Raw genomic sequence first — 26,072 nt, forward strand, 5'->3', positions numbered from 1 at the left:
GAGATAGTGGACATTTTTGCTTTGTTTGTGGTCCTAGTGGAAATGCCTCTGCTACCCTAGTAAGATACTGACTTCAGGACTATGGGTGGGTGTGTGTGTGGGTGTGTGTGTGTGTGTGTGTGTGTGTGTGTGTAATCATTTTAAGAAAATGTCCATTAATTGCAATTTTCTCGTATATTTTTTATCAGGAATGGGTTTTAAATTTTGTTAAAGGCTTTTTCAGTATCTATGGAGATAGTCATAGGTTTCTCCCCCTTTACATCTCTTAGCATGTTATATTAATAGATTTCCTATATTGAATCAGTTTTATGTTCCAGAATAAATTTCACTTGGTCGTGTTATATTATTTTTTTACATGATGTTGGATTCTATCTGCTAATATTTAATATAGTATACTTTTGCATTGTTATCCATAAATAATATTAGTCTACAGTTTTTGTATGTGTATTTTGCACTGTCTTTACTCAAGTTTTCATATCAGACTTTCTTCATGAAAAACAAAAAGGAAGATTTTCCCTTATTTTCAGTACTTTGGGACTGGTTAAAGGTTTGATATGATTACCCTATGAAACAGTCTTGGATGGTGCCTTTTTATGGGGTTAATTCTCTGATCACCTTCTCTATTTTATTTTTTCAGAACTTAATCTCTTTAAGCTTTCTATGTCTAGTGGGGTCAATTTTGGTAGCCTTTCTTTCCCAACGAAATTATCTATTTCATCTGGATTTTCAAATATATTTTCATAGCGATCTATAAATTAGTCTGTTAGGAATTTTAAATATTTCTTCTATTTCATTGGCTATGCCTCTTTTTTGATTTATTATTTTGTAAATTTCTGCTTTCTGTTTTCTTTTTGATCAGATTAACTAGTAGTCTATTTTGTAAATTTTAAAAAATCAAGTATTTTGTTTTACTAGTTAGGTCTATTAAAGAAATCTACCTCATTAAATCCTATTTTTTGAATTTTATTACTACCTACTGCTTTCTTTTGTTTTACTTTGTCATACTTTTTCTAGTTCTTTTTGTTGAACTAGGAGTTTAATTGGTTGACATTCATATTTTTATTGATAAAATACTGTGTGTTTTTATTTTAATACTATGAATTTAGTACTGTGAATTTTCCTGTGGTCTCTTATTTTAAATGTACCATAGATTCTGATATTTAGGGCTTTCATTATTTTTTTTAGGAATTATGGAATTTGCATGTTTTCCCTTTTTTGCCTGGGTAGAAGTTCTTTTTTGTTGTTAATAATTTTTAGTTTATTGCATTGCAATATAAGCATGTTGTTTATAACATTTCTACTTTATGGAATTCACTGGCAATTTCTTTGTTTCCTAATATATGATCAATACAAACTAGATAGTTGTATTCTCTATTATAAAAGTAAAATGTTTGAGATATTTTCACAAAATCTACCTTTTTGATTATGTTAATTAAGTCTTATTCATTCCTATTTATTCCTCCCTGCCAGTACTTCATCTGTCTTTTAATAAGAATGGTTTATTAAAGTCTACTAATTGTTAGTACACTTCTCTCTTTGTCTCCTTGTATCTCTTACAGTGTTTGCTTCACAAATGTGGTTGCTTCTTATTTAGAGTGTAAATGTTCATAGTAAATATGACTGATTGATAGTTATCTTTGTTGTGCTTTTGGTTTTGAGCATTAAATTATACCCTTCTTGGAATATCCCTCACTGCTTTCTTCTTGTTTCCCTTTGCCTGGGAATTCCTTTGCCCATTCCTTTATTTTTAGCCTTTTTGAATTACTTTGTTTTAGGTATGCTTTTTTGTACCACATTGAGTTGTAGTTGTGTTTTGCTTTCTGAAACAAATTGAAGATCTTTTTAATAGATGATTTAATCCCATTCACATTTATCAATATGAATAACATGTTTGGTTTCAATTCTCTCAAATTATTTTATAATTATGTGTATTATGTGATATTTGCTGTTTCTTTCTCCACCCAAGGGTATTCTTTGGTATTTTATTTTTAAATCTAGAAAGGTGTATATTTTTGTTTTAATGGGTGCTTTTGTACTTTTTATTATATGGTTTGTCAAGATTTTAATTGTATCCTGTAATTCCTACCTATTGCTGGAACAACAGTCACTGACATTGAGCTTACTTTAACTTTCTTTTTCCCTCTCCCTTTTTCAAAGTGCATTCTTTCTACTTTATCTCAATATAAAACTTGCATACATTAATTTTCCACCTTTGCCTCCACCCTTGTGGGGGGGTAGGGTTGGAAGACTAATATAATCTACATTTTTAGTTATTCAGATTCTTACCATCGTTCTTATTTCTGAAGTATTCCTTCCTCTCTTGAGTGGATGAAACTTATCCTCTAGTAGCTTTAGGTTCCTTGAGGAGGGCTTATATAATATAGAATTCTTCAAGTTCTTGTGTGTTTCAGACAGATTTTCCATAACCTTAATATTTGAAGCACACCTTGGCTGGATAGAAATCCTTGGTCTATACTTTCTTTTATTGAGTTTTTTGAAAATGTTGTTTCTTTGCTTTGTATGCTGTTTTCGAGAATTCTTACGGGAGTGTGATTCTTTTGCCCTTCCAAATATGTAGGCCTTGAGAGTTCTTTTCTTTTCTTTCCTTTTAACATTTATTTGTTTATTTATTTATTTTTGGCTGCATTGGGTCTTCGTTGCTGTGTGTGGGCTTTCTCTAGTTGTGGTGAGCAGGGGCTACTCTTCATTAGGGTGCACAGGCTTCTCATTGCAGTGGCTTCTCTTGTTGCGGAGCACAGGCTCTAGGGTGCGTGGGCTTCAGTAGTTGTGGCACATGGGCTCAGTAGTTGTGGCTCGCGGGCTCTAGAGCACAGGCTCAGTAGTTGTGGTGCACAGGCTTAGTTGCTCCACGGCATGTGGGATCTTCCCAGACCAGGGCTCGAACCCGTGTTCTCTGCATTGACAGGCAGATTCTTAACCACTGCACCACCAAGGAAGTCCCGAGATATATTTTCTATATCTTTGAAGTTCAATAGTTTTACTAGGCATTTTAGTTAACTCTTGCTATGGAAGAAATTACTTAAGAACTTAGTGTCTTAAAAGCAACTAGTAAATATATATTTACTCAAAGTTTTTGCAAGTCATGAATTTGGGAGTACCTTTCCTCGTAGTTCTGGTTTGAGCGCCTCAGGAGGTTGTAGTTAAGTTGTTGGCCAGAACTGTAGTCATCTGAAGGGCTGACTTAGATCTGCTTTAAAGATGCCTCACACACATGCTGGCAGGTTGGTGTTCATTTCTCTACGTGAACTTCTCCATAGAGCTGCTTGAGATCCTTTTGCCATGATGGTTGGCTTCCCCCAGAGTGAGTGACCCAAAAGAGAGCAAAATGGAGACTGCAATGTCTTTTATGACCTAGCCTCAGTTTTTAGTTGTTTTGGGTGAGAGGCTAAATTGGTCCCTGTTATTTTATCTTGGTTGTAAACAAAAGTTTCCCAGCTTCCATAATTTTTATGCCTCATCCTGTTTATCTTCTCTTCATGGTACTTCAGTTACGTATGTTTGACCTTTTAGGGTGTAGAATCTATTATTTTACTATGAAGAGCACTGATATTTTGTCAGTCAGCTTGGCTAAGCTCAAACTTTTCCTGTTGTAGGCAATAGCTCAAATCTCTGTTCAGTTGTTTAGACTTTCACCTAGCTGCTTGGAGTCTCTCCACACTTGCATAGTTTTGAGGTCGGCCAGATATTTGGGCAGAATTTGTATGAAAAATATGGGGTTCTCCTTCTCTGGGTCTCTCAATTCTGAACTTTCTCTCTTCATTTTGAATCTCTTGTAGTTACTCTGAACTGTCTTTCAAATTCTGTCAATAAACTCCAGGTTTCCATTTAAAGACTCTGTCTTAGTGAGGCCTTCCCTAATGATGCTATTTAAAAACTGCAGAACCACCTATCCCTTTCTGGTGCTTCATTTTTTTAACATCTTTATTGGAGTATAATTGCTTTACAATGGTGTGTTAGTTTCTGCTTTATAGCAAAGTGAATCAGCTATACATGTACATATATCCCTATATCTCCTCCCTCTTGCATCTCCCTCCCATCCTCCCTTTCCCACCCCTCTAGGTGGTCACAATTGTGCTTCAATTTTTTACACAGCTCTTATCTATCACCAGTTGACACAGAATGCATTTTAACGTTTGTTTACTTTCTGATTTCCCCAACTATAATGTAAGCGCTATGAGAGTAGATACATTTCCCTCTTGTTCAGTGCTATTTCTTCAGTTCCTAGAAAAGCTCAAATTGATGCTTAATAAATACTTGTATTAATGAATGAATCAATGCATTAATTTATTTCTTTTCCTACCTCTTGTATAGTACCCGAAAGGCAGTGGATGAGGAAGAGGAAGCAGTTGAAGAGCGTCGGAATATGCGAACTATTTGGGTGACTGGCAGAAAAGATTTAACTGAAAGGGAAGCGGCAACTCTTATAGTAGAAGAAGCCAGAATGATTCTGCAGCAGGACTTAGTTGAAATGGGAGTGCAGTGGAGTCCATATTCCCTTTTAAATTCTGATACACACTCATTGACCTGCAGTGAATCAGAAGTAAAAGAACACAAATTTATACCCCAAACTAAGAGTTCTTATAAAAGATTAGCATCAAAGAAAAAAAGTAACACAATATTTAATGATTCTTCTGTTACTCATTTACCAAATACAGTGCAAGATTTAGATAAAAGTAGAGAGCATACAGATTCCTTTTATTATAAATTTCAGGATGGGCATCAAGAATGTCAGTTGCATTCCATTTCCAGAGCAAAAAGACGGGCTTCTTTGAGTATAAATAAAGAAAAGCTAGGGACCTCTCTGAACGAGGGGAAAGTAAGCACTACGAAAGTTGTTCAGACTCTCTCATCTGAGAAAACAAAAAAAGAAGCTTTGAATCTCAGTTCAGAAGAGATGAGTACAACCTCTCAATTTTGGAAACATAGTAAGCATCTAAAACGATCTAGAGACAGTAGCCCTGTGAAAGACACTAGGATGTGTAGAATCAATTTACAAGAACAGACTCTGTCTAATCCTATTCATTGTGAAGAGTCATTTACTTCAGATGAGAAGAATATGGAATTTAGAAGTCCAGAGCCATTTGCTAAAAACATATCTTTCTGTGCTGAGGGAAGATATAGCAAAGTATCATTCCCATCACAAACAGAACAAAGTTGTTCAAGGAACAATAAAGTATCTAATGATATTCTTGTGGAATATTTTATCACAGGATCCCAGAATAAAAATGTGACTCATCAAGCCACCAGTGTGGTTAGTGAAAATGGAAGAGGATTAGCTGTTGAATCAGAAAAAACAAATGAAGTGCTGATACAAAATGATTCAAAAAACCAGCATGTTAATGTGAAACACCATGACACCCATCCAATTAACCAGTGCCTGGAAAAGCAGTTTGATAAACAGACGAATACTTACACCAAACTGAAAAAACCAATAGCAAGACAAATGCCCTATGAGAAAGACAGCAGTTATATGAATAGGGACTCAAATGTTGTTATGAAATGTGAAAGTACAAAGTTTAATGCTGAGGAAAATAAATCAAGTAATCTTCAGGTATCAGGAGATAACATAAGCAGCACTGAGATATCCAGTGGAGTACATCTACTAAGTGGAGTATTTGGTAAATCAGGAGGCCAGCGTGAGAATATTCTGAATACCCTTAGAGTACAAGTAAAAACAGATGCCTATGCAGCAGAGAGAACTAAAAATAATCATGTTTCTGACTTAGGTTTAGATCTCTGTGATTTTGAAGATAGTTTCTACCTGGATACTCAGTCAGAGAAAATAATTCAACAGATAGCAACTGAAAATGCCAAGCAAGAAGGAGCAAAGGATACCAGCCTGGCAACAGGAATGATGCAGAAGAGCCTAGACAAACAGAGCTCAGTGAGCTCCTTTCAGAAAGAGATTCACTTTACTTTTCCAGGTGAACAACATTCACCAGGAACGACAAGTCATTTGAAACTTAAGACTGTAGATGCTATGAAACAAAGCACTGATTCACATGGGGTTGATAACCTGACTCCAGAAAGCCCAATTTTTTATTCTCCAATATTAATAGGGGAAAATGACCCATGTTTTAAAGGCAATGAACTTTCTGTTACTGACTCCCAATTAAATAGTTTTCTTCAAGGTTATCAAACACAAGAAGCTATGAAACCAGTTATACCTCTGGTTCCTAAAATGAGAACTCGTACTGATATAGAAGTAGAATGTCTGCCAGTTCCTGAAACAAGTTTGAATTTGAGTGGTAGTTTACTGTTTGACAGTTTCAGTGAAGAGTACCTGGTAGAAGAACAACCACCTGATGTACAAGCAAAAGAACGCCTTCCTTCTGAAATAACTTCAGTCCATTTTGCTGATTCTCTGTGTCTACAACCAGAGGGCCCAATTAAAAAATCAGATGTGAATGAGAATCAAGATAATCAGCAGCCATTGTCTTGTTTCAGTGATGAGTCTACTGTATTTTCAGAAATGGATTCTGCTCAGATGGTTGAAGCTTTGGATAATGTAGACGTATTTCCTGTCCAAGAGAAACATAATACTGCAGGATCTCTTAGAGTATTAGAACTGAGTGATCCAGTGATTGTGGGTAATGATTATTCCCAAAGAGAGGTAATTGGAGGAGATAAAGATAAAAGGTCTCAAAAATCCAAATTTACTGGGACAAGGCAAGATAATTCATTCATATGGTCAGGGACATCATTTGATTTAAGTCCAGGACTGCAAAGGATTTTAGATAATGTGTCCAGTCCTCTAGAAAATGAAAAGCTAAAATTAACCATTACAGACTTGCTCAGTTTGAAAGGAAAAAACACAGAGGTAAATGACAAACAGGAAGTGATTTCAAATTTGGAGACAAATAAAGTGCAAGGAATTCCATTATCCCCTAATATTGTGGTAAAAGGCAATATTGACGCACTAGAGAACAATGTCATTCATGGTGAAACCTCCTCCCTCTTGCCTTGTAAAGAAAACTGTATAGTTGATGATAATGGACTCATTCCTCCTATACCATCTGCTTCTAAGTTGTCATTTCCAGGTTTTCTTGGAACATCTTCTGTAAAACTTCAGAAAATTAGTGGTGGTTTACAATTTGGTGAAAGTTATTCATTTGGCTCACCTTCAGATAATAAAAACTGCGATTTAAATCCAGAGACTAGAAATGGTTTCAAAGATGACAGTCCTATTGGAGACACAAGTTTTTCACCGCAGTTATCACAGGATGGATTGCAGTTAACTCTAGCCTCATGCAGTTCAGAAAGTTTGGCCATAATTGACGTAGCGAGTGACCAAACTCTCTTTCAAACATTCATGAAGGAGTGGCAAAACAAAACTCGATTTTCCATCTCATTGGCTTGTGAAAAGATCAGTAATTTGACATCTTCTAAAAGTGCTACTATTGGTGGTAGGTTTAAGCAAGGTAAGATTTTTTTTTTAATCTTTTACATTTTTATGTAAAATAGTGGACTGAGATGGGACTGAGACTTTTCAGTATTGGATATTAAATGTAATAAGTATGTTCAAAGTTTAATAAGTTTCAGGCTTCCGTGGTGGCGCAGTGGTTGAGAGTCCGCCTGCCAATGCAGGGGACACGGGTTCGTGCCCCGGTCCGGGAAGATCCCACATGCCGCTTAGCGGCTGTGTCCGTGAGCCATGGCCGCTGAGCCTGCGCGTCCGGAGCCTGTGCTCCGCAACTGGAGAGGCCACAACAGTGAGAGGCCAGCGTACCGCAAAAAAAAGTTTAATAAGTTTCTCCTATGTGGTTTTATATGTGGAACAGCCTTATTGTTCAGCACAACTAGATTAAAAATAGTTACCCTCTGGTATAAGAGATGGGGGACCTCTGGACACATGGGCAGGAGAGCTGAGCAGTGAGGCCAAGAGCTCAAGCTGGTAGACTGAAAACGTGCACACCACTAGGACACTGTTTGTTCCTCTGGCTCTGATCCATTGTTGTGCCTGGGGTCTAATCAGGCCTGTGTCTGCCTCCTTCCAAGCAGGCCAGAAATCCCATCTAAACAGCCTTTCTATAGCAGCTCCCCACAGGAGTTCCATACCAGTGTTGTCTCCCAGGACGCTGACCCAGCAGCCAAGCTTATTGCTGGTGGGGACACCACAGTTGGTATGGCTGGTTCAGAGGCCAGCATTAGAACAGTGTTTGACAGATTGATGCTTGGGTGCCAGGCATACATACATACAAACAATACCTCTTCTATGCCATTCTGGGCTCTGCCTTGTCTGAGGCCATAGGGCCCTTCTGTTTGGTTATCTTCCTCATCCTCTACTTTGTGAGTCTCTGGAGGTTTCCTGTACATCCCTGCTGCTTTAGCTCCTGGTCATGCCTGGTGTTAGAGTGTGCCAAGCTTACCATTAAACACAGCATTTCTCTAAGAAAGAAATCATATATATATATATACATCTGTGTATCTATATCTATATATATAATCATATGCATATATTAATGTATATTAGTTAGAATATAATTTTGTAAAATTTAAGATGTATATTTTGAAAATGGATCAGACTTGTTATGGTACCTTAATGGTGTGACGTGGTTTGAATTTAATTAATTAAAGTATAGCTGATTTACAATATTAAATTAGTTTCAGGTATACAACATAGTGATTCACTATTTTTATAGATTATACTCCATGTAATGTTATTGTAAAATAATGGCTGTATTTCCCTTTGCTGTACAATATATTCTTGTAGCTGATTTATACATAGTAGGTTGTACCTCTTAATCCCCTACTGATATCTTTCCCCTCCCCCCTCCTCTCCCCACTGGTACTCCCCACTTCTACTCTTCTCAAGTAGAACTTGTACCTCTACTGATAGTCATGAAAGCCTCAGAACTCTTTCAGGTTTTCAGAGAACTGAAACTTTTGGTTAAATAATGCCATGTATTCCTGTCTTATTTCATGGAAGTAATGATTCAGTATTATGGGGGATAGCTGTAGTCAGCTTGACAATCTGTTGTGGAAATCAAAGATATGATCAAATTTCTTAAATCTCTATATTTATGAATGAGTTTGTTCATAAAGTTCTGAGTATTTGTTTGATCTTCAATTCAGGAAGCATATGTGTTAATGACAAGTTTTATGCACTTTCATTGTTGACTAGCTCTTTCCATTTTTCATTCAACAAACATAAAATTGAGTACATTTTCTGTGCTAGAGGTTAGAGGGATAAAAACATTCACTTAAATTTAACAAATATGTGACAGTTATTTTCCAGGTATTGGGGATATAATTGTAAATAAGATGGATTAGTTTTTGACCTATGTCTGTGCAATTGAAAGGTGTATTATTTTAGGAAAAATATTGACTCAAATACAAAATCATACCTAATTCTTCACTAAGAAGTAAGACTCTTGATTTTTCTGGAGTTTCTAAGTGTTAAGAATTGCTAAATTTGCTACAAAATTTTTGTAGTATGCAAGTGGTCTTTATTTCTGAGTTATAGAAATTCAAAATGCAGCTTTTGGAAAACTTTAAAAAGTTAATTTTAAACTATCTTAGTCATTATTACAGATCTCTTTTAAGAAATCTTTGGTAGATTTTTCATAGTGACAGTTATCTTAAATGATGGAAAGCCTAGGAAGATCTTACACCTAAAAATGACTATCCACATGATGCATATTGTAGGGATCTGAAAAATTTGCTTATCAAATAATTTTTTATTATATCATTTTTTTTAGTACTCAATTGAGTGGTTTCATTTTCAGAGATTTTTAACTATTTCACTTTGGTTTTACATAGTTAGTTCCTCTCAGGAAAGCCCTATTGGAGATGATGGAATTCCTGTTAAAGGTTGTGATGGCATCTTGGTGGTTGGACTGGCAGTATGCTGGGGTGGAAGAGATGCTTACTATTTTTCATTGCAGAAGGAACAAAAGCATTCTGGTAAGTAATCACTATTTGGTTAAGTTACCATATAATTTTAATGTAACCTCTATGAGGATAGTGACTTGTTTGTTGAGAATAGTTTCCTGAAATTTACCTAGAATTTATTTTTTAGGATTAAAAAAAAACCTTTAAAAAATAGTAGCTATTGTATACATTATTTCATATATTAACTAGAATGACATTTTAAGAAGCCACCCCCCTTACTGTCTTCTGCTTGTCACATGTGGCTGTTACTGTGTTTTCTTCTTTGGGGTAGTGGATCCTTAAGGACTCACTGGCCACCTTGAGGATTTGCTTCTGAAGACTGGATCATGGCAGTTTCTTTCCAGGCTTTTATCCTCCTATCGACTGTATCTGGAACTCATTTAGAGGCAGTGATGAGCTAGACATCTACAGTAGTTGAATCACACAGCCTTTGGAGAAGCCTTGGAATTAAAAGGATAGGACCTAGGTATAAATTGTGATCTGATTATGGTTGTTGGATACCTAGTTGATTGTTTGGTTTTAGACAGAAGCAAAATTAATAAGGAAACATTTAAAAAGATGCCATATAATGTCTGTTCTGAGTAAGCATGAAATATTTTCAGTTGTTTCATAGGAGAACATCTTAGGATAAGTAATTACTTGAACTTCTTTTATTTTAGATGTAATTTTATACATTCATACTAAAATTCCCTCTGAAATGAGTTCCTTTAAAATTCATTTAAAAATAACTTTTCTTTTTTTAATTCCACATTCTGAGAAGCGTAAATTTATTTTTAGGAATCTTAATGTTTAGAATTTTCTCCCACCTGATTAAATAGAGCATTATAAATCACCTAGCCCAATCCTTAAGTTTTAGATTACAGAGCACTTCATCTATATAGCCAACATGACCTGGATAAGGTCTTGCTGAACTAAACTGAGGCTTTTGAGTCTTTTTCAGTCTTGGCACTAAAGATTGCTGTTTCAAATGAATGCGTGTACTTTTTGCCTTAAGACTTCTTTTTTTTTTTTTTTTTAAGAAATTAGTGCCAGTTTGGCCCCACCTTCTCTGGATCCAAGCCTGACTGTGAAAGACAGAATGCGGCACCTTCAATCTTGCTTTCAAAAGGAATCTGATAAAGAACGTTCTGTTATCATCTATGACTTCATCCAGAGCTATAAAATTCTTCTTCTGTCTTGTGGCATCTCCCTGGAACAAAGTTATGAAGATCCTAAGGTTCCCTGTCTTATCTAAAAGAATTTTACATACTTCAAAAAATATTTAATTTTAATGTTTAGGGTTAATTCTTAAATGACTTGGTATTTATTTAGCTTCAACAGTACAGCTTAAGTATTTTAGAGTAGTCACTTCTTTGTCCAATAACTTCATCCACCCAGAACAGATTATTATGCACCAAATGCCTCTGTGTAGATAAAACCAGAGATGTCACACATTCCAAGCACTAAAGTTCACATCTTTCTTCAGAGACTTAAACAATTTTCATTTTGGTCATAAGTTCTAAATTTTCTGTCTCATAGTAAATTAGAATGAAAGGAGAACTGTCAGATTTAGATATATGATAGCAGGGTGTTTCAAATATCCATGAGGATAGAGGCAGAAAATAGCAAAAGCATACAGATATAAGAGATCACAAAGCATAGTAGTTAGAGGCCATTAGCATAGGGACAAATGGCCTTACTAGCCCCTGAGAACTTTTCCATATAATAGCAAACTATGATATACTGTTCATAATGATGACTCTGAGTTATTAAGGAAAGAGTAACTTATGTTGTTGTAATATACACTTAACAGTATAATGCACTTTCAGAAGATATTTATTTACAGGATCATAGCCCTGAAAAGGGATATCGTTTTTTCCCTTCTGTTGAGACTGGATACATGAGGTGTGTGGAATATTAATTTTGAGTTGAGATATGATACTAATTGGTTGTTATTATCAATATGATCAATGATAATAGGATAATATTTTAGTTTCTTTAGCTTTTTTGGCAAAGATTTTTGAAGGCAGTATCAGGTAAACTAATGATACTATTCTTTCCTATACTTCAGACCAGCCTTGGTTTATATGTGATAAATTTCATATAGTTCCTAAACTGACCTTTACTGGATATAAAAGGTTATCACCTAATTTTGATGTTCCAGAGCCCAAAATGAGAATAATGGTAATGTGAGCTTATTAAAACTGTAGTAGTATCCCAGATTTATATAACACCTTTGGCATAAACTATTTGAAATATTCCATACTTGGTTTTGTTAATCATCACATTTTTGGTGTAAGAAGAGAAGCTATTAATTTATAAAATTTCACTTTTATAAGAGACGTTTGCCAACTTTTACATCAGACTATCTTATTCAACACCCCTAAAAGGGTTCTGATCACCAATTTCTAATGGTGGGGGGGGAGGGGGTTTCGCTGTATCTCCAACAGTTCTCTGGGTACCAGTTGGGTGTCCTACAATTCAGCTCAATTCTGTTACTATCTACCTGGAATGAGCATCAAATCCCATAAGTTAAGGGCTCAGTCCCACAAGCCCCCAACTTCAAACACCAGTTGCAAGCCCAGCTCGTTACCTGTGCTTCTGGTCAACCAGCTATAAATAAATCAGATTCCCACAACCCCCTCCTTGAGTTTGATTAATTTACTAGAGCGGCTAACAGAACTCAGGAAACCAGTTTACTTACTAAATTACTGGCTTATTACAAAGGATATTAAAGGATACAAGTCAACAGCCAGACGAAGAGATACATAGGGTGAAGTTTGTAAGAAGAGGTGTGGAGCTTCTGTTCTTTCTAGGCTTGCCACTCTCCCTGCATCTTCATGTGGTTACCAACCCAGAAGCTCTCTGAACCCTATCCTTTTGGGTTTTTATGGAGGCTTCATTACATAGGCATAATTGATCAAACCATTGACCATTGGTGATCAGTTATCCTCTGGCCCCTTCCCCTTCCCAGGAGTTTGAGGGGGTGGAACTGAAAGTTCCAGCCCTCCTATCACAGGGTTGATTACTGGTGGCAACCAGCCGCCATTCCTAGGTGACCTAGGGGCACTCCAAGTCACTGCATTAGCATAATTAAAGACACCTTTATCTCTGTTGGGAAGACCCAATTTATATTTCTTATTATAATTTACAATATCGCCCCCCCCACCCATAAAACTACATTCTAGACCTATAAAAGAAGTAACCAAGTCATTTAGTAATTATTGAAATTATGAACAAGGCTTAGATTTCCTTATTCTAAATCCAATTTCGCTCTGCTAAAATCAAGTATTAGAAAATACAGGTCTTCTAGTCTCATAGGGAAGCTAACAGTAGCAGTCAAATCACTAGTTGGATGGTCATGGTGGCAGGTCCTCATCCTTGAGAGAAATTCTGTAGGCATTCTAAAACACTGGATATGAACTTGTAATGGCGAAATATTTATGTCTCACTTCTTCCAATATTGAATAAGCCACTCAACTGTACAATTAAATATGCTTAAAATAGTGTGTTTTATATTATGTGACTTACCGCGATAAAAAAATTTTTTTTAATTAAATAAACCTAAAACTATATAGGCCCATCTTTGTTATAGTAGTAGGAAAGCCAAAATTAGCCTTAGTGGAGAAGAATCCAGCTGCATTTTCAGAAACATGACTTTTGTTAGCTGAAAGGCACTTGGTTTTCAAGCCTACTTCTGAAGTAGGTCAGGAGGAGCATTGCAGTAGTGGAAAAGTATAAATTTTCCTTCTTTGAAGGCTACCTTTGAAGGCTCTTATTGGTAAAAAATGAGTTATTTTTTATACCAATTATCCTTTCCTTATCCTGGTACAATTATCCTTTCCTTCTCCTCTCCTGGGAAGACCATTGAATAAGTATTAAGTGAAAACGAGTGAGATTAGAAATGAGCTTTCTTTTTTCCCCTTTTAATTTAAGGGTACAGAAATATCTTTGAAAAATCAAGAAAATATTCTGATTGTTATCTCACTCAGGTGGCATGCTGGTTACTAGATCCAGATTCCAAGGAGCCGACTCTTCATGGCATAGTTTCCCGTTTTCTTCCTCATGAGCTTCCACTCCTGGAAGAGATAGAGACTGGCCAAGGAACTCAAAGCCTAGGGCTGAACGTCACCACTGAGCATTCTGGGCGATACAGAGCATCTGTAGAGTCCATTCTCATCTTCAGCTCTATGAGTCAACTTAATTCTTTGTTGAAGAAGGAAAACCTTCAAGGTAAAAACACAGTTCCTGGCATTTTTACGATGTTATGAGACTGGGGATAGTTATGTATTTAGCCACTCTATCACAGGTGGATAAATTATACTTTTTATGCAGACCCTTTCTTTTGATTGTCTAGTGCAGGAATCAACAAATTTTTTTCTGTAAAAGGCCAGTGATGAATATTTTTGGTTTTGCAACCTAGACAGTCTCAATCACAAATATTTAACTCTGCCATCACAGCACGAAAGCAGCTATAGACAATATGAAAATGAGTGTTCCAGTAAATCTTTATTTACAAAAACAGACATCTGGCCCTAGTTTGGCCGTAGTTTGCTGACCTTTGGCTCTACTGTAATGAGGTGAATTAGTGGCATCTTCTTCATTTATTCCTAATTTTATATTTGAATGTTATCAAATGGTTTTTATTCACACTTAGAATATATCTTTTATGGATTTAAAAAAATGAACTGTTTTCTTTTTAGAGCTATTAACAGTTATTTTTTTCAGCCAAGGGTGTTTATGTGAATCTTTTTTTTCCCTTGTGACAAATAGCATGAATTTATTGTGCAGGCTGCTGGCCCAGATTGAGTACCTTGACTTTGGAGAGCATAATATATGTTCATGGTGAAAATGAGAAAGTGGAACAAAGTTGGCTTCATTGTGAGGAGATATAAACTGTAGATTTACTGGCTGATTAATAAATACTAGAAACAGCAGACTGGTGAATTCACAGAGACCAGGGCTTGAATCTGTATTATTTATTTGTGAGGGACCTTGGGCAAGCTATGTTAACTCTCTAAGTCTGGTTCTTATTTTGTAAGTATTAAATGAGACAGAGAACTTAGTGCAGTGTTTGCAACAGAGCAGGCGCTCATTATTGTATTCCTTGATGATTATTATTACTGCTAGCACAAACCCTCTGTGCTGGTAATAAAGTTCTCCCCAACATCACTGGGGTAGAATATACAGAAGACCAGACTGACTTATTTGCTCACAGGAGACTTGCTTAAGTGATGTTAATTAGTAGCTCTTCAACAGGCATTGTAGTATTTCAGACAGCTTCTTTAAGCCAATCTAGGCAGGCCAAGGAGTGAGAGTATGCAGCACACATACCTCAGCTACTTTACAATAATGCTGAATGAACATAGCTCATTCCCTCTTAGTCTGACTAGTCTGCTCCTAGGATAGGCATCCTGGGTAGTCTGTATAGTTTCTAGACACTGACATTTGACGATGGTGATATGAATTAGTCTGTAACTTTTTAGATATTTGTTACCCATTATCAGATTTGTAAGTTTTCAGTCTGATTGGGAGGGGATGGTTCCACTATTTAAAGACAGTTTTTCACCTATAAAAAAAAGAAGACTGACTTTCCTTTCCAGAAAAGCACAAGAAACCCTCTAGATTTGTAATTTTTAACTTTCACAATTTCTTTCTATGTGCCTTGAAAGCTTTTTTTTTCCCTGCAGATTCAAAAGTGGGTGACCACGAGGTGTTAAATGCATTCTTGTACAGTGTTAAATATTTCTTATTCGCAGAATCCATAGAATTGAAGTACATTGAGATAAGGGAGGTTTTTGGAGAGAATGTGGACAACTATCAAATTTTATTTGAAAATAATTATTTCAGGATGTGCTTGTTAATTTTAATGGGCCTCCAGAATCTTCATCTTTTTCTTTTCTCATCTTCTTGCCTGTTGGAGAGGTGTGTTCTAGCTGACTTTCTCCCCATAGAGAGCTGATTTTTGTTTGGGTATGAATTAATACTAATAGTACAATGTGTCTTTGCTTAATTTGAACCAGGACAAAGTATCCTGTCCTCTTCACATTGATCAATTAGGTCCTTTCTAGATAGTTTGAACATAGATTAGATGATTTTCTAGGTATGGAGTGAGTTGGTTTCTCTCTTTTTCAAAGGACCTCAGCTGCACAGATTTATATTAGTCATAATCTTTCTTTCATGAGCACTATCATCATTGGTCCATGTATGGTCCTCTTATTATTCACCATTATTTTAATAATATAATGATAAATGTTAACTCACATTCATAACTTAGACATTTGTCTACCTTTGTGCTCCTCCTTCCTTGTACATCCCAAGTTTTATGTTTATCATTCCCTTATTTTCTTATTTAAATTTTATTTTTAATTAAAAATTTTAGCATATATATGTCTGAGTCCAAACAATGTATTATTTGGTTTTGCTTGTTTTTGAACTTTACAAAACATCTGTCACACTATGTCTTGTTTTACTTGCTCTGCATCATGTTAGTAAGTTTCCTGCATATTATTGCAAGTATGTGTAGTTTATTGATTTTCACTGCTCTGTAATATATCACTGTGTTTTTTGTGTGTGTGTGTGTGTGTGTGTGTGTGTGTGTGTGTGCACCAAAATGTATTTATCCATTTTCCTCTTGGTGAATGCTCAGGTTGTTTCTAGTTTTGTTTTATTTTGTTTTTTTGTTCTGCTATAACAGGTATTTCTGTATAAATATTCTTATAAATGTACATGTCTCCTGCTATACTGGGCAAGAATTTCTTTTGCATGTAGAATTGCTCCGTCTTGGAAATGGGAATATTCAACTGTACAAGATTATGTTAAATTGTTTTCCAGAATGGTTGTATAAAGTTTGTTCTTTAAACAGCAATGTGAAAGAAATCTTGCTGATTACGTTGTCTCTACTTTGCCAAGTCATTGGTTGTAAAATGACTGTAATTTTTCTTTCTTGTGCTTTGTTTTTGGTAAGAGAGTTACTCTAGTTTCATGGAATGCGTTGATGAATATAGCCTCTTTTTGTTCTGGAGGAGTTTATGTATCGTAGGAATGATGTGTTCTTTAAAAGTTCGGTAGAATTTGCCTGTAAACTCTCTTTATGGAAATATTTTTAACTACTACTTTGACTTCTTTAATAACGGTAAGATTATTCAGTTATATCTTTTGATTATGTTTTGGTAAGCTATATATATTTTTAAGAATTTATCTAAAGGTATTGCTGATTTTTTATATCTCTGGTTTATCTGTTATGTCGTCTTTTTCTTTCATAATACTATTGTTTAATCTCACTAGAAGTTTATCCAATTTTTCAGTCTTTTTAAAGAACCAACTTTTGCCTTTGATCTTTCCTGTTGTTTTTGTTTTCTATTTCATTGATTTCTGTGAACATTTATGTAATCTCTTTTCTTCTAGTTCCCCTGACTTTATTTGCAGTCCTTTTTCTAAATTCTTAAGTTTGACACTAAACTCATTATTTTTAAAATCATGTTTTTCTTTTCTAATATAAGTACTTAAGGCTATAAATTTTCCTCAGAGTTCTACTTTCATTATATCTTACAAGTTTGACATATATTGTTTTCATTGTTTTATCCTAAATATTTAACATTTCCTGGTATACCTCTTAGACTTATAAATTATAAGAAGATTGTTTTTAATTCTCAAATAGTTGGAAACTTTTATTTCATATTTTCATTATTACCTTCAATCTTTATTGTGTTGTAGCTAGAGAACATGTTTGTATAATACCCATTCTTTGAAGTCTTTTGATAATTGTTTTGTAACCTAAAACTTGAACTATTGTGTAAATGTTCTGTGTGCATATAAAATAATATGTATTCTAATTCTGGATGCAGAATTTTATAAATGTCTGTTAATTCAATGTTGTTGTTTAAATCTTCTATATCTGATTTTCCCTGTAGTTCAGGTAATTTTATATGTTTTGAGACAATTTTATTAGGTGCATACAGGTTTAAAATTGATGTATTTTCCTGGTGCATTAAACCTATCATTATGTTGTGACTAGCTTTTCCACTAATATGATTTTTACTCTTAATCTATTTTTTGGAATGAATATGGCAGCATCAACTTTCTTTTGATTAATACTTGCCTCATATATATATCTTTTCTTTTCTTTTTTTTTTTTTTGCGGTACGTGAGCCTCTCACTGCTGTGGCCTCTCCCGCTGCGGAGCACAGGCTCCAGACGCCCAGGCCCAGCGGCCATGGCTCACGGGCCCAGCCGCTCCGTGGCATGTGGGATCCTCCCGGACCGGGACACGAACCCGCATCCCCTGCATCGGCAGGCGGACTCTCATCCACTGCGCCACCAGGGAAGCCCCTCATATATCTTTTTTTCTACCCCTTTAAACCTTCTAGATCCTTACTTTTTAGATGTCTTATAAACAAAGTATAGCTTATTTCTTCTTCAAACTATCAGTTTTTTTTTTACAAATTTAGCAATTTATTATGATGATTGATGTGTTTCTATTCATTGTGATTATTGACATATTTACACTTTCCTGTTTTGTTTCTGTTCATCTTGTTTGATTTTGTAGATAGTTCATTCGTAGCTGTGCTCCATTCTAATGATTCCATACCTGCAATTCTTAGGGATCTAAATCTGTCATTTGTTGTTTCTGCTGAGTCCAGTTCATACATCTTTGCTATCTTATATTTTTTATAATCTTTGTGAAATCATACAAGATTTGATCAGTAGAGCCCTGCAGGGCTTATTTGGGGGAAGTCTTCCTCTAGAAAGGCTATGCTCTGGCTTCTGCTTGTTACTAAACTAAACTTCATCCAAGGCCTACATTAGCTTTTCTCGAGAGTTTTGGTTCAGAACAGAAGTCTGAGAATCAGCTTCTCCTCCTATTGCTACTCCAAAAATCTATTATTCCCTCAACCTTTTTGCAGTAGGACTCCATTCCCATTGCAACCCTGTTTCTTCCTACTGTCTGTGAATCCAGGCTGGCTTCCTACCACTCTTGACTCTTCTCTTTCTGACCCTAGTTCCTTATTTCTCTGGTCCCACATCACATGAATTTCTGCTCTGGTTCCAAGTCTCCAAAGCCAGGCTCTGACTGCCCAGTATGTTCTGACTATTAGAGGCCAGTAGCTCTCAATTGTTTGCTTTTGGGGGTGGTTACAGGTGTCCTTTGGGATTTCGCCTGCTGATTGAGACCAAGAGTGCCTTAAAGAATGTGTGGGGGCTTCCCCGGTGGTGCAGTGGTTGAGAATCCGCCTGCCAATGCAGGGGACACGGGTTCGATCCCTGGCCCGGGAAGATCCCACATGCTGTGGAGCAACTAAGCTCATGTGCCACAACTACTGAGCCTGTGCTCTAGAGCCCATGAGCCACAACTACTGAGCCCGCGTGCCGCAACTACTGAAGCCCACACGCCTAGAGCCCGTGCTGCACAATTAGAGAAGCCACTGCAATGAGAAGCCCGTGCACCGCAATGAAGAGAGCAGCCCCCGCTCGCCGCAACTAGAGAAAGCCTGCGTACAGCAATGAAGACCCAACACAGCCAAAAAAAAAAAAAAAAAAGTGTGTATGTGGAGCTGGGGAAGGCAGGCCAGGGTTACACAGAGTCCTAGTGAGCCATAGTACTGGAGCAGAAATCTTTGTTATGGATTTTTTCTTAATAATTTTAGGATAGCATTTCCCACAGAGTGTTCTATGGACACTTACTTTTCACAATGTTAATAAATATTACACAGATAAAGGGTTTTATGGTCAAATGATTTCAGACTTTTGGTTAAAACAAAATTAAATAGTTGTCTTTGTTCATTTCTACTCAGAGCCTTTAATATATTAACAGGCATCATGAACATCTAAGAGTAATTTATAAATGATGAAACTCATAGTATACAGTGTCTCTCAATCCCAGCCTTTTATAGAGTATTTTTGAGACTAATATTCTAAAGAACATACTGGGAAAACTGATTTAGAGTGACTATTCTGTTGAGAAATGTCAGCAGATAGAAAAATACTCTGATTCTTACTTCAGGAATCTTATTCTTTACTCTTAGAGCATTGGAAAATATAATACCTTCATGTTTAGCTTTGTGCACGCCGGCATACCATGGGACCAGGAATACTGGAAAAAATTTTGGTGAATTAACCTTTTGTAGTCAGCTTAGCAAATTAGATTGGCTACCTTGTTCTTGCTAAGAGTAGAAGCAGAAACATCATCTTGGGAGAAATGCAATCTCTTATAATTCAGACTGTTCATAAGATTGCCTGTTTTACTCTGCATGGACACAGATAGTAATCCAATACTCAAGTGGAAAAGTGGAAAGTACTTTAATACCTTTCACTGATGGTTTGATAATGCTGCTCAAAAGACTGGATCTTGAAGGATAGCTTAGTAGCATCTCTGATTCTCCCAGAAAAATTCTATGTATGTTTAGGTAATCATGCTGATCTAGTCACTTAGCTGGTGAATTAATGTTTTTTGCTTTCTTTTTTTCTTCCAGATGTCTTCTGTAAAGTGGAGATGCCCTCCCAGTACTGCTTGGCCTTGCTAGAACTAAATGGAATCGGCTTTAGTACCGCAGAATGTGAAAGTCAGAAACACATAATGCAAGCCAAACTGGATGCAATTGAGACGCAGGCCTATCAACTAGCTGGCCATAGTTTTTCTTTCACCAGTTCAGATGACATCGCTGAGGTTGTATGATGGGAATAAAAAATTTAGAAAAGTCATTTTTAAAGCAAAAACGTGTGTGTGTGTGTGTGTGTGTGTGTGTGTGTGTTTCATAAGTGTGTTTACCTAAGTACCAAAGATCAGTAAAATAAAACAATCAGTTAACCAGAATACTTTGGAGATAGAATATTCTAACATCTCCTTTGTAAGTTTATACCTATATTTATGAATAGGAAGGTAGTAAAGAAGTATCCTAGAATGTGTGTTCCATAAGGAGATTTGCCTGGAACAGAAGGGGCACCCAGTAAATATTTTTTTATTTTAAAAAATTAACTACCACTATGAGATCCATAGTGGTAGTTGTATAACAGTGTAGGTGTTTCTCCATGAAGTTAGTAATTTCATGAACTCTCACTCCTTCTTCACTGCAAAATTAGATATTTTTCTTAGATGTTAGTGAAAAAGGGATTTTGGGAACGCTCTGCTTTTTTAAACCTACTAATATTTTTATCATCTTAGATAAATTTTGACATAGTTTACTCTTCCCCCCGCCGCCGCCACTCAAAAGTTGGTGTTCTCTTCCCTCCCCACACTCCATAAAGGGTGGTTGGGTTGTTTTAGAGGAGTTACTGATACAGGGTGGGTGCTTACTCTTGATATCTTTGAAGTTCTATTGTTATCTAGATGTGATTCAGTATTATAGTATATTGGTATTATAGACTTTAAATCCAGACTTCTTGGGTTTGAATGCTACCTGCTCTATTTATTAATTAACTCCATGACCTTGGACCACTTCATTAACTCTATATCTCAGTTTCTTCATCAGTAAAATACCTCATGTTAGAAATACCTCATAGAGTTGTGAGGAATAAGCAATAAATGTAAAACACTTAGAACAGTGCCTATCTCATAGTAAGTGTTGTATAAATATTATATAAAGGGCTTACAAATGCCCCCCCCCACTTTAGCCACAGTTATGCGTTTTTAAAAAATGAGGAACTTTGTTTCTCCTAATCACGTGGTACATTTGTATTGAATTCAGTGGTGTTTTTTGGGGTGTTTTAAAATACTTTCTTTTGATTTCTTTAGTCCACAAGTCCCCAAGCCAGAACCTAGCTCGCTACACCTAAAATTACATGGGGAACTTGTCAAAAATATAGAATCTCTGGATATCAGCACAAGTAGGCTTGGGGCAAAGGCAAGAACCAGTACTCTTGTGATTCAGATGGGTGCAAAGGCGTGTGGGCCTTAGGCCTAGACCAAACTCTGGCCTAGAATAAAAGTCCTTTGATATTATTGGCTTGTTCTTAGATCTTCATGTTAAAATGGAAGTTATATTAAAGGTAATCTAACATTTTCATACATTGATTATTTTATCCTTGGTGATTTTAAGTTGAATCTTTCAAATAGGCAAGATGTTACTAATCATCTAGAGCTGCAGTGTTCAATAAAGGAGTCACTAGCCACTTATCTCTGTTTCAGTTTAAATTAACTGAAATTAAATAAAATATATCAATTAAGTTCCTTAGTCATGCTAACCACATTACAAGTGTTCAATAGCCACAGGTGACTAGTGGCCACTATATTGGACAATACAAATATAGAACAGTTTTATTATTGCAGAAAGTTCTTGGATGGCACTGGTCTTGAGAAGGTATCAGCAAAATATGACTTGCAGGCCAGATCTGGCCTGCCACCTGTTTTTGTAAATAAAGTTTTATTGGAACACAGCTATAGCTGTTCATGTACTTATTGCCTGTGGCTGTTTTCATTCTATAATGGCACAGTTGAAAAGGTGTGACAGACAGTAAAACAAAGCTAAAAATATTTACTGTCTGGCCCTTTGTAGAAAAAGTTTCTGACTCCTGGTCTAGAGGGAAGCATGGGTTAGTAGAAAGAAAAAGGACTTTAGAGTTAGAAGACTTTGGGTTCTAATTCTTAATTCTACTACATTTTGGGCATGCAACTTTGAGCAAGTTTCTCCAACTGTCTAAACTTTGCAGATTTGTCATAAAGTTGTTATAAGGATTGCATGTTAAAGCACCTAGCCTGATGGCTGGCACATAGGAAGTGCTTAATAAATATTAGTGTCTCTTGCTCCCATCCAGTTCAACTCCCTCAGTCACAGATGTGTTAGTTAAGACCTGAAGAGAGAATTTATGTGTGAAGTTTTTATAATTAATTCTGAAGGATTCACCAAAAATGGAAGCTTAAGATAAAACTTGAGATCTTTAAATTGTCTTAATTATGATAGGTCTTCCTTCCTGGGGTTGTCGATTTATTGTTATTGTAATAATGTTTCATTTTTTCTATTCAGTTATTTTCTTCTCTCTTCTCTGCTGTCATTCATTTATATACTCTTTGATAAGTATATTAGAGTTGCCTGATTAAATACCAGCACTTGGTTAAATTTGAATTTCAGATGAACAGTGGACAATATTTTAGTATAAGTATGCTCCATGTCATTCAAATTTGACTGGGCATCATGTAATTTTATTTGCTAAATATAGCAACCCCAATCCTTATGTGTGCATATGTTCATATCTATATAACACAGTCTTTGGGCAAGTTAGTTATTAACATCCATAGTAAGCCTCAGTAATTTTCATGCCTAGGACCCCACTTATTCACACTACTTAAAACTAAAACCAGATTTTTGTTTCTGTCATCACCACTGTTCTAGGGAAACAGGTATATCTTTACTTCCACCCCTGGCCCAACTTGTAGAAAAAATTCTCATGCAAAGGGTTTCAATTTTTAGAATTATTATTGGGAAAATAATCCAAGGTTTAATAAATCTTACTGAAAGTATATAAATGAATGAGTAGAAAGAGTAGATAGTGTTCTGAATTGCCTAAATTGGAACCCCTCTAACAAGAACTAGTGAGTTTAAGGTATACATGGGATCTTCCCTCTGACCCGCAGCCTGGATCCCTGTTCCGTGTAAGCCTAGTTTCTTCAGTGGGTGCTTACTGGCCACTCTCTAACTTTCATTATTGCTGCATTGGATCAATCACCTTCTCCTGGCTTTTTGCCCAGGACCTCTCAGGGTCTAGCCTTGTGGTAGTGGAATTAGATGGCTTTTGGGGCCCCTTCCTACTTTAGTGTTCTCTGAGTTTTGTGATCACACAATAGCCACGAAGGCTCCCATGTTTATCCTCTATGGGGCTTAAATGATCAAGCAGCCGCATTGGTCACCACATCAAGGAGTATTTAGGTGAGCTTATAATCAGAGCAACCTAAAGTTGCAATGCCAATAGGTTGTCAGTCGTTCAGCACAGAATATACATTCTTGTATTCTTGACTGTTTAAGAGCCTGGTGTTACTGTTAATCTAATACTGACTAAATTAGGGTATAGACAGCCTACTTGATGTAAGATTTTATTGCCATTATTTATTAAATGTGATAATTCCAAATTGTCCAAAAATATTCTTACAATCCATGTTGAAATGTATAGAATCTTTTCTCGAATAACTTTTTTAAATGTTTTCTGAATGATAATACTTGTGATTTGATTCTTGACTAAAGAAGCATTAATTTCTTGCAGGTTTTATTTTTGGAATTGAAGTTGCCACCAAATGGAGAGAGAAAACACCAAGGCAGCAAGAAAACTTTGGGTTCTACCAGAAGAGGGAATGATGATGGATGGAAGCTAAGGCTGGGAAAACAGTTCAGCACTAGTAAGGTGCTCTTTGGGGCAGTCACAGGGCAGAATCTGAACTACTTTTAGCATTTTGGTGTCCTGAAAGAATGCTGATGAAATCAAGATCCAATGTAGTACACCATTTGAACTTATCCAGACAAAAACAAATTGGTTTTTTGTTCAGCTGCCCACAAACACTATGGAAACATTCCAGCATGGAAAATCTGGATCATAATCTGAGTTAGCAATTGTGTCCTTCCTATCATTAAAACAATGTAAAGGTTTGTAAATTCAGACCTATATAGACATTAATTATTGATATGCACTACTCTTGGACTTCTAGTATAATATAATTTCTGTCGTTATATGAACATGAACAGAAAGGTATGGAAGAATTTAAAAAATAAAAAGACAGTCAATATAAATAAAATTTTGTTTTTTTCAATTTCAGAGCAAAATAGTAAGTTTTCCATGCATTTGTTTTGAGAATCTAATATGTTAATTTCAAAGTCAAATTGAATCACAACCCTTGGAAACTGTATACATGGGACAAAAGAGAGAAAGCCTTAATTTTACATTTTTACTGAATGAATTATCAATGGAAAATAAGGATAGAAAGTACAGCCACAACAGCCATGGAGAGAGCAGTCCAAGTTGCCATTCTGTAGAATTTTGACCATAATATTATTAATTATGACTTGCCTGCCCCGGGGAAGTTTCCACAGCTTCATTCTGTAGCAAAACTTTTTATTTAATCGCATTGGCCCTTTTACCCTACAAGTTTTTGTTCCTTAAAGGTTCATTGAATGTCTGTAGCATGGAAAATTCAAAGTTTTAAAAATAAATTTCCTTGATACAAAGACCATGAAAGTATTATGGCAAAAAGAAGGAAAAAAAAAAGACTGGGAAACTTACAATCACATGAGCAATGGAGGAGGAAAATATAAAGGAAAGAGATGATGTAAACAATTGGGTGGGGTGTGGGGAAGCAGCTGTTTTACTAAGTTGACATCTCATTGATTTTTTTTTTAATAGTAGATGTAAATTGACATTACTCAACATTAACATGTTTACATTTTATAATCTATAGTTATTATAGATTTATCATTATGGTGATTTCCAAAAAACCCAAATAGTAATTTTATAATAGTAAAGTTGAGTTTAGATACAGGAGTTATCAAATTTAGTTTTGAGATTATATTGTTTACTTAAAAGAGATTCTAGTTTGCTATGGAATTTGGACAAGAATCTGATCCTACTTTATTATAATTCTTTGGCAGGATGTTTTAAATAAATTAAGGGCATTACATCCTTTACCAGGCTTGATATTAGAGTGGAGAAGAATCACTAATGCTATTACCAAAGTGGTCTTTCCCCTGCAGCGGGAAAAACGTCTGAATCCTTTCCTTGGAATGGAAAGAATCTATCCTGTATCACAATCACACACTGCTACAGGTAATGAGAAATCTTAAATATGGATAATATCCAGTTTTGCAAAAAAAAATTCATATGTAATATTTGCTTATGTAATAAGCAAATAATAATATTTTAATATAATATAATAATAATAATATAATATTTGCATATGTAATATTTGCTTATGACGACCAATTCGAATGTTGATCATTGGGTTCAGTGAAGTTCTATAAACATTTATGAAACGCATACTACATCCAAAGCATAGGTGAATATCAGGTAGATAAAGAGATGAAATTTAGTAAGATAACAGTTCCTGCTTTCAAGTACTGTATAGAGTAACTTGGATGTCTGAGATTGGATGAGAGTATGGCCAGGAATTAAATATTTATTTGAGTCAGTGATCTTATCTAATTTCAGTCACAGCCCTATTCTGAATCTCTTAAGAGTCTCTCCAAGTTGAATCTAAGTAGGCC

At 35.7% G+C, this 26,072-nt stretch overlaps 1 protein-coding gene across 6 annotated transcripts in view; it reads left to right on the plus strand.

The window, feature by feature from the left end:
* Positions 1-26,072, plus strand: part of POLQ (DNA polymerase theta) — a 115,712-nt gene that overhangs the window by 60,268 nt on the left and 29,372 nt on the right. For 5 of the 6 annotated variants that reach the window (XM_079922713.1, XM_079922714.1, XM_079922716.1 and 2 more), the window contains 7 exons: positions 4,333-7,442; positions 9,784-9,927; positions 10,935-11,131; positions 13,887-14,127; positions 20,367-20,560; positions 24,085-24,222; positions 25,461-25,635. In XM_079922713.1, the coding sequence (XP_079778839.1) occupies positions 4,333-7,442; positions 9,784-9,927; positions 10,935-11,131; positions 13,887-14,127; positions 20,367-20,560; positions 24,085-24,222; positions 25,461-25,635 (4,199 nt within the window). Of the gene's footprint in view, positions 1-4,332; positions 7,443-9,783; positions 9,928-10,934; positions 11,132-13,886; positions 14,128-20,366; positions 20,561-24,084; positions 24,223-25,460; positions 25,636-26,072 lie in introns of those variants that run through there. The other variant, XM_079922718.1, reaches the window with a different exon arrangement.

Source organism: Stenella coeruleoalba, assembly GCF_951394435.1.
Source record: "Stenella coeruleoalba genome assembly, chromosome: 5".
In the NCBI taxonomy this organism is placed as follows: domain Eukaryota; kingdom Metazoa; phylum Chordata; class Mammalia; order Artiodactyla; family Delphinidae; genus Stenella; species Stenella coeruleoalba.